The sequence below is a fragment of the Cryptotermes secundus genome, unplaced genomic scaffold (assembly GCF_002891405.2).
Source record: "Cryptotermes secundus unplaced genomic scaffold, Csec_1.0 scaffold1412, whole genome shotgun sequence".
In the NCBI taxonomy this organism is placed as follows: domain Eukaryota; kingdom Metazoa; phylum Arthropoda; class Insecta; order Blattodea; family Kalotermitidae; genus Cryptotermes; species Cryptotermes secundus.
The window spans coordinates 106,291-116,690 of record NW_019737102.1 but is presented as its reverse complement, the minus strand read 5'-3'; the positions used below and the strand labels follow the sequence as shown (position 1 = coordinate 116,690).

Below are 10,400 nucleotides of genomic sequence, written 5' to 3'. Positions count from 1 at the left end.
CACTTAAAAAGATCTTTTCTGCCAGAACATACACATTTATTGGTAAACAACTGTTCTGTATGTAGGATTTGAGGTTCTCATAGTTCTATGCTGTCCACTGAAAGTCAACTGACATTTTGGAGGAGCATGTTGTCTCCATCTTCTGGGTTGGTGAATAGGCCAAGCATGAAACCAGTATGAAAAGTAACAACCAGAGTCAAATTCTGCTATCAGGTAGTGGGATCTGCTTGCTGCCTGCTTCATGCTAGTTTCTTGCTTGGCTTTTTCTACAACTCTGAAGATGGAGGTGACATGTTCTTCTAAAATTTCAGTTGACTTTCAATGGATTACACAGCATCATATAACAGAAGACAAAACTCTTTTTAATGGTTTTGTAGTCAGTATCACTCAGAACAACAGCTATCATATTGCTGCTGTACATTACCAAGTGCTTATTCATTTAATTTGCCCTAATAACAAGCATTTCAATTCTCAGAAAGTAAGAACATGAAAACTGAATAAACATTAGAACAGTACTATAATTTCTATTTCAGTTTCTGACATTTAACTTCTGAAAGTTGAAAGTGTTTAGTGGGTATAGTAACATTTCAAGAACTGTAGGTCACTATTCAGAAATTTAAAAGCAACTTCTGCTTAGGTGTAACATTTTAAATCAGAAATTGTCTTGTACACCAACTTTTTCACAAAGAAGGGGTAGTATCACATACTGTGACTTAGAAAGACATTAAGCTTAATGTCCTATTAACAGAAACTTTTGTTACTGATGTCATTCAAAGGGGTTAATTTGATAAGTTCTTTCTTTACATTTGGTTGCTAGACTCAAATGTCATTCATCCACATTTAACAAAACAACACACAGAGGTTCAAATTAAAAAAATAATGTAGGGTAGAACAATTTGTGTTTCAGGATCAAAAACATATGCACTGTAAATCTCTGTAGCCATATTTTCTGTTCTCCTCACTCAATGGTAAACTTTGCCATAAAAACTACTTATGAAAGAATACAATAGGGTTGACCATGAATACAAACAATATAATATGCTTTGGCACTTTGGTTGAATAGAACAGGGCTACATCTCTCTGTGTACGTGTATGGTTCACATGTTGTACATTGTTTACATATTCCTCCACTTCATTATTTGGAACATCTTGGATTATTAATACTGTACAAAGAAACAAAACTGAAATTTATGTGTAAATATAATTTTAAAATGCCAATTCAGAGTAACAAAGTGTAGGGACAGTATTCCACTACCTTCCTATAAATCCAAAAGCACATTGCTATTTTCTTCCAAACTAATGAAACCCATACCAATGACGAAGTAGGAAAACATGCAATATAGCAAAATGAAATAAAAACATGATGCCACAATAGACCAATTAACATCCTCTCATGTATTCAGAAAAGTGCATACTATGCTGCCATCATAAGTTTCAACACTCTGTCATCTAGTCTCAGAAGTCTTATGAATGAAAATTCACAATTTAAAGCAGCACTAAAAAGCAACTTAAACAGACACTCATCCTGCTATGTTGATGAATTTCTATCTTATAAAAATTACTCATAATCATTTTAAAGTTTGTATAAACAACATAAGTGGACAGTATTGATGTACATGTGTGGTTCTATTTTAAGTGTCTGAATACCTTACAGGAACCAACCCTCTGTGGATTTTATGTGAAAACTTTAGTTGTATTATATGTATACATTTTGTGATTTATAACTTATTCCACATCCTACAAAAATTTCTGACCAACTTTGGATCTGTGCAACATGTGTGTGTGTGTGTGTGTCTGTATGTATTTATGTATGTATATATGTGTATAAGAAGCACNTGTGTGTGTGTGTGTGTGTGTGTCTGTATGTATTTATGTGTATAAGAAGCCCCATTCATTAAAATCATGGCCAGTACTAACTGTTACTAGCTTCAGCACCTGCATATACAAGATGTCACAGATATTGTTACATACTTTTACCGACAGAGAATTAATGTTACAGAAGTAATATTTGTATTTATAAGCATATAATCATACAATGTGACTTCTGTAACAAGAACATAATACTTTTTGAGTCCTGAGCTGAAGTTCTTCCCTGTTATAAATTAAGATAACATAAACTCTGTTTGACCTTGCAGGAATAAAAAATTAAAATGTATTACTTCAGGAGTTAACTTTTCCACAAACACATAATTATTATGACTAACTTTTTCTCTGAGATGTGGTTGGCCTCTCTTTTCAAACAGCCACACTACATCTTTGAGATGTTTCTAAGTTCACTTCGATTGCAGTATTATTTCATCTTGTCACCAAAAGACTTACACTCCTTTGGTTCCTACTTTGTACAAGGAACATATTTTATTTATTGAAATACATCATAGATCTAAAAATAAGAAATTACTGTAATGGAGAATTTCTGAAACTTAAATACAGCTGAAAGGCCACACAAGTTACCATTTAAAGACGTAATCAGAAGGTTAAACCTCTGGTGGACTTATTATTATTCGCAAGGTTCAACGGAAATTCACCTGAAATGAAGTATTCACATTCAACTGAATAACTCAATCCCATTAGAAGTACAAGAGAGGGAATCAGTAAACTGGGAAGTATAAGCTTTCACGTTTTCAAGGTGGTTTTCTGGGTTGTGACACTATCCTTGTAATCTGCCTATGTAAACCAACCTAATCCTCAGTGAAGACAGAAGCATCATGTCCCTCTGAAACAATGGTACTGACATCATTTCACCTTCTACATTTCCTTTCCTCCACCGTAGAGTATTACAGTAACTGATTGAATTCAGATGAAATAAAAATACCTGGATTAATTTGATGCCACATGCTAATGTTCCTGATTGGGTTTTACAGAATCAGGAAAAAGTATAGGTGTGCTACAGCAGTCTGTTATTCAGTCAGTTTTGTATGAAGTTCTGAGGGGTGTTGGAATGGCTGCAAGTTTCACTGAATAATAATTCATTCATTAGGGTTATTGAATGAAATACTCACTGATTTAATGGACAGGTGTGATATACACAACCATTCGATAGTAACGACCACAGTCTTATGATTATGTTCTTCCTGTTTACACTAGTATTTAATTCAAACTCCAATTAAATCAAATAAAAAGATTTACCAAGCAGAAACACTAGATTGAGCATTTATGAAGTTTTAGGGGAAGACTTTAAATCATGCAGTGCACTTAACACATGTCCTTACAGAACATGAGTCCAATGATGGAACAGTGAGAACTGGTCTATGTTGGCCATTTCAAAACTACCTGTATACAAATTCAAATTTGTGTCATAGAAACAGCATTGTAATCTACATTGTTGGTGAAACTGAAATTGTGGGCTTCTCCACAGTGCTTCTATTATAATTTCTGTCAGTTCTTTAAACTTAATTACTTTACTGGTCAAATATACTGATATCAATAGTTTTCAAATTAATTTTTCTTAAGACTTCACGTAACCTTTACAAAACAAAGCAAAAAGGGAATTTCACATCATTTTCTTCACAAATCAATATGATGTAGCTAGATTTTGAATAAACAAATAAATGCAAATAAAGAAGAATTAATTAATCATATTATCAAATTATTTATAGGTCTTGGAGAGATCAATATCAGTGTTCACCTATCGCAGAAGACCACAACCTGTTGAGGAGGAAGGTATTTACTTAACTTATATCCAGTCTAGATCTCTAGATCTCTGGATCTCTCCCATTCTAATTTTCAAATCTTTGAACAGCTGAACTGCAGCTGGTTGCATGTAACTGGTCTCATGAGAAGAGTAATGAATTATATAAGAAAGGCATCCAGTACTTGGTGATACTGTCTCATTACTTATGTTACCTCTGCATGAGTGGATCAAACAGATCTCTGGTATTCACTGTCAAGAAGGTTTCTATTGAACCTCAATCTTATGATTTCAATCTTTCGGTTACTTGCATTTTTGTAGTACTTCCAGCAGTTCACTCTATGTATAGCAAAGAATTTTTAAATATGGCTTTATGTTATTATTGATACTCTGTTACTGAATTTCCTGCTCTGAACATTAAAATACTAATAAAGTCTATAAGAAAAAAGATTTTTAAACATATGATGTGCCTAGTACTGGCTTAGGATAGAATTCAAAGGAACTCTTTGTAGAGGTTGTAATAAACTTTCATGCTTTATAATAAGAATATATTTCTTTATGAGCTCCATAACCAGAGATCGATATGTGTTTCCTCACCTTATGGCTCAGACAATTATTTTATTCATCATACATCCCTTCAAAACAGAAACTGCATCTATCCATATTGTAACCGTAAAACAAGAGGTAAAGCTGTCCCTGTAACAGGCCGTGGAGGCCCATAACATTGTGAGACATCAAGGCTCCCAATTTTTTTTCTAGACAATCAGTNTGGCTCAGACAATTATTTTATTCATCATACATCCCTTCAAAACAGATACTGCATCTATCCATATTGTAACCGTAAAACAAAAGAGGTAAAGTTGTCCCTGTAACAGGCCGTGGAGGCCCATAACACTGTGAGACATCAAGGCTCCCAATTTTTTTTCTAGACAATCAGCCCATAGATGGCAGTGAGGTTGTTAGCCTTACATGTCAGCCACCCTTTATCCCAAGAAAGATTCCTGGTTCTCATTTCTGTTAGAGGTTGAGTCGACCCCAGGGCTATAGTGCAGTTGGAAGAATTAGGTCAACTGAAAAATTTACTGACCTCAGAGGGAACCCACTGCCTTCCAGCTACTAGCATAGTGCCTCAACCAACTAAGATACCAAGTGCCCCCTGCTGTAATTGTATGTTAATCTAATATTTTTCTTACTTCTTGATATTCATGACAGTGTTATGTCAACAAAGGTCCTCATACTCATGCCAGTTACAAATTTATTGTTCAACAGCAATTGGAGTGCAGTGTGGGAGGAAGGAGAGAATTTTAATGAATATGTTCAAGGACTTTTCAACTCACTGGCCTTGATTTTTTCACCAATCATGAACAAGTGTACGTGTGTGTTTGCTGAGCTATGTCAATGAATACTGCACACTCATAAATGATTTTGAACATGGGAGGTGGATTGTTACTGCAAAACCTGCATGTGAATATGGCAAAATAAAAACAAATATCAAAAGTAATAAAATACTCATGTGAACAAAATATTTACCATTCTCCCCCATCTTCTTACATAAACATAAGGTAATTCATTTTCTTATAACAAAGTTAAAGCTTAACCTCTTTCTGGAATCCTCGCTAGTGGCTCATAAATTTATAAAGTAAAACTTGAGTTCTTCCCCAGCACTGGCTATATATCTAAACACCCCAGCTTCTGTTTCTCAATAACAGTACCAAAATATGAAATGCACTCAAATGCAAATGCTGAGAAGCAAATGTAGACAGTACCATTCAAACAAAGAAGAAAAATGTCACGTAACTTCCTAAATTTGTACACGATTCTGAATAAAAATTGTGTGAAGCAAAACTGTATAAAGTAATGTATTCTATGTGTAGAGATGATAGACATTTAAATATATTTAGAAATGAAACAAAAAAAAATACAGTACATAATGTTTAAGCTAGCTGAAGTTCTAGAGAGCATGCACATAAAACCAATGTATACCATGCACATATGCACTTATGCTGACTGGAACCAAGCTCACAAAATACATTAATTTTTGTATGTATATATGTTAATGAAATACAATTACCTCATTTTACATGCACCAAACTACTGCATGACTGCTCATTCATATAGATCATAATCAAAACTCGTTATAAATAAAATTCTAATTCTATCAAGGAAATAGCTAACAGATGCAGTTATTTGTGACAGATCTGTACCTGACTGACTTCCAGATTGCTCAACTTTGAACCACGCTTGAAGTCATTGTCATTCGGACGTGTAGAGTTGAGCATGATATCTTTCCGGGTTTCATTGTTGATGTTGTTGGCTCTTTCTCGTGAACGTTTCACACGAAAGCGACGATACATCACAAACAAGAGGACCAAAAAACATAGGAACAAGACAGCTCCTATAATGCCCACTACCTCTTCCCATGTTACATTGTAGATGCTAGATGTGATTGGTGTGGAATACAGTGGACTTGAGCAGTGTAGCCCTGTCACATTGGGAGGGCATACACACCTGCACAAAGAAAAGCAGATTGTTTGCAACTGTCTTCCACTTTGTATTGCACAGAGTTCTGTTTTAATTATCTTTCTGCAGGAAAAATATGCAAGAGGCAACAAGTGCTCCTTGTAGAACTGTCCATGCTAGACAGGACAAACAGGAGGAGCCGGATATGGGCATGATGCTAAAAACTCACTTAACAAAATAATGTGCATTAAATAAACTTAATGATGGATGCTGGATAAGAGAAGAAGTGTCATATCTCCTAAAGGAGGCAAGGTTCCTTAGAAGATCACAGAGCCAAAAAGTAAGACAATAACTAAGTCCTTAGTTCTTAGTGGCCTCCGTAGTCTAGGGGTAACGTTCCCACCTCATAACTCAAGGTATGCAAGTTCAAACCTAGCGGAGGTCGTGGAATTTTTAAGGGTGGAAAAATTCAGGGAACAAGTCCTCCGGGAGGGACTTTAAGCCGTGGGTCCCATGTCGTAGATTTACGGCACGTAAAAGATCATCATGTCTCTAAGAGACCTCTGAGCAAAACTATTAGGTAAAAAGTTTCCCGCCCAAATGGTTTGCAATGCCTCGAGTAGATGGGTAAGCATCGGGTACCGCAGCCAGCCTTGCTGGCTGAATGGGGCTGATAGCAAGCACCAGTACCGGCAGGGTATGGAGACTGGTAGAATATTAAAGGGGGACGTACAATAGACTATTAGTCGCGGTGCATGGGGAAACCCACCCCCTCCAACAATAATAATAATAATAATAATAATGTCTTTAGTTCTTCCACAGTGACGTGGTTCCTTTCAAAGCTTTAATATGTATTTTGTTAAGTAACTTGTCATGGACAATTTGTGAATATTTCAAACTTTGAAAGATGGTAACCATACCAATTATACAGTACAATTAGAGAGTAAAAAGGAAGTAAAGTTGTCCCTGTGATTAAAAGATTAAACACAATGACATGAAGACATATAGGGGAGTGAAGGTATAGCTCAACCATTCTTGACCTCGGCACTATATGGAGATGAGTGGCCAGTTTCAAGCCCTTATTGCTTTACTGCTAGGAAAAAAGCCACTGGCACCCATTGTATAGGATGCCAGGTGGGCCCCAGAGCTGGTCTGGACCTTGCCCCTGCCAGGAATTGATCCCTGGCAGTCCAGACCATAGCAATAATTATAGAGTTGATACCATAAAAGAATTGTTTGTGTACATACCGATAGCTGCCAGGTTCATTGATGCAGGTGCCACCATTAATGCACGGAGAGGCTTCACATTCATTCATATCCACAGCACACAGCTCTCCAGTAAAGCCTCGACATTTGCAGATAGGTCCAACATCACCTTCTTCACAGACTCCACCATGGCGACAAGGATTGGGACTACAATAACGTCCATACTCACACCGTTTTCCCACCAATCGAGGTGGACATTCACAAGAGAAATCACCACTTGCTGCTTGGCATCTTCCTCCATACAGACATGGCGATGATGCGCAAGGATCAGTGTCTATCTCACATAAAGTTCCAGAAAATCGGGCATGACATTGGCATTCAAACAAATCGCCACCAATATCAATGCATGTCCCACCATTCAAACAAGGTTGTGATCCACATACACCAGGTGGGGCAAGTGCCGTTGCAGGGTCACAACTGAATTCCACATTCGCAAAGCGACGTAATACTGCAACACTACTTGCACCGCTCATATGCAATGGCACTGAAACTCTTGCAACACGAACATCATCCATACAACCACGGAAACCTCGCTGAACATCCTCAAAACCCAATATGGTTGGGTGCTGCCGAACTTCAGCACCCAGATAGAGGTCATCTGACTGAAGGTTCAATACATCATTTACTCCAGGGGCAGAACCATGGGCTACATGTTTGCCATCTACAGTGACACGGGCTGTGTTACTCTCCCGCTCCAGACGTATCTCATGCCACTGCCCATCACTCACATAGATACTGCTCACACGCACCATCCCCTCACCACTGCCCAAGTCAAACCGATACTGCACCACACCATTTACGACCTGAAACAAGAAATGTAGTTTTATATTTTTTCATTCCATCAACATAGTCTATGTCCTGATATACTGTACATTACTGGTTTACAACATGTTTCAGCCTTTCAGCCATTATCAAGTATTATACATGGACTTTTGACTTGTCTGTTTTTTTTTCCTTACACTGGCTAAATTTTACATATGAGCATACACATATGAACTGATTTGATGGAACCAAATGAAACACACAATATGAAGCTCCAATACAATATTTCTAATAAAAATAGTTTTCTGTCAATTGTTATTTCAAATTTTATCATCTTTTACCTTTAAGGATTTGACATTGACACTTCCAACAAACAACTACTCTCAGACAGTGCCTCTTTCAAACTATTGGAAGAAATCACAGGAAAACATGTTCTAAACAGGATCTGCATTCTTGAAACATGTCCAGCCTAACCTGCATGGCCACTATAGTTGGCTTATTTTAAACTTCTTAGATCTAAAGAATCAAGAAGAATGAGGTACCTGGAAGAGTAATGAAAAATGTAAGCTATGCACAAGCACAGTGCACTCAAAAGACTGGAACACTGATAATAAAGCGCTACAACTTTTCGCTTTTTTCAATAATGTAGGAAATAAGCTGTTTTGCCTAAATAAGGTATGCCACTCACAAATGTAACAGTAACAAAGTTATAACATCCGTATCTTCTCATTATCCTCTATTTTTCTTATGCAGGACATATGCAGCTTCACATAATTATGATATCTGAACAAGAACAAACATTTATTCGCTAATGACATGTCATATTCTCTCATTATGGTCAATAAATTTATTAAAACACTAAGAAAAATCAAATAAATGTCTCCATGGCCTTAGGAAACACCTGAAATCCCAATTAATACCCAGGAAAACCATTACTTTGATGTATAAAGTACTTATAAGATCAGTGCTATCTTATGCCTCTGAGACCTGGCCACTGTCAAGATTGGATGAAAGACTGTTAAGTATATTTGAAAGGAGAATCTTGAGATATACCTTTTGGACCAGTGGAAGAAAAGGAATATGAAGGAAGAGGTATAACAATGAGCTATACAAACTATTTAATGAACCAGACATTATTGGATTTATAAAGGTGAAAAGGCTTGAATGGGCTGGACACATAATACATGCCAGCGAGAATAGAACCATCAAGAAAATGCTTAATACTAAACCAGAGGGAAATATGAGAGTGGGAAGAACAAGGTTAAGATGGGAAGAATGCGTGTGCCAGGACATAAGAATTTTGGGTGTAAAGAACTGGAGGAATGTAGCATCGAATGGAGAAGAATGGCAAGCAATCCTGAGAAAGGCCAGGGCTCACAAAGGGCTGTCGTGCCAGTGATGATGATGATTAAGAAGAATGTGGAAGCTAAGCAATGCACTATTTTGGCTCAAAATTCAATACACAAAACTGTGAATAGAAAATGTTTGTGGAAAGATTTTCAATTATCATTTAGAAAGTAACTGACAGTAAGTTTTCTTTTCTGTTACCATATCCTTGTTGACTAGCAAGTGGCCCATTTCCCTTTTGTGATGGAAAACAATATTATTGCTATGAAAACGGTCATCCAACTATCTGGGATTACCAGTGGCATGGACTGGGCTCAGTTTCCTTTACCCCTCCCATGGGTCTCAGTCTGCTTATTCATAACATATCCGATTCCTTACCTTACACACTCCAACCCTGAAGAAGGAGCCAACACATTCCTCCAAAACCTCAGTTATGTGCACAAAAGACTGCATGATGTCACAATGCAGAAGACAAACAATTTTACGAAGTAAGGAACAGCTTACCTACTGTGTCCTGAACAACTACATGAGGCAATCCAGAAGTTTCCAAAATTTGAATTTTGCGTGCGAATGGTTATGAGTCCATTGAAATACCACTAGGTGTCTCCTCACACATCCTTTTTGAATCAGTGTGGCAAGCGACGTCAAGTTGAGTGGTTGGGTTTATTGTTGGTGAACGTATTTCCATTGTTGTGTTTCCGTGAGTTTGCGGTTTTGCGATGGCTGACCTGAGAGAGCAGCGTGTCTGTATAAAGTTTTGTTTCAAACTTGGGAAAACCACTGCAGAAACGCACCAAATGTTGAAACAAGCTTCTGGTGAAAACAGTTTAGGCCAGAATCAAACTTACAACTGGTATAAGCATTTTAAAAATGACCGAAAATCGGCTGATGATGACGATTGTTCGGGACGGCCGTCAATGGGCAAAACACCAGAAAA

At 37.1% G+C, this 10,400-nt stretch overlaps 1 protein-coding gene across 1 annotated transcript in view; it reads right to left on the bottom strand.

Annotated features, from left to right (window-relative positions):
- Positions 1-10,400, bottom strand: part of LOC111870222 (fat-like cadherin-related tumor suppressor homolog) — a gene marked incomplete at its 5' end in the record, with an annotated part of 105,677 nt that overhangs the window by 12,316 nt on the left and 82,961 nt on the right. The window contains 2 exon segments of the mRNA XM_033753719.1: positions 5,833-6,136; positions 7,337-8,157. Coding sequence (XP_033609610.1) covers positions 5,833-6,136; positions 7,337-8,157 — 1,125 coding nt within the window.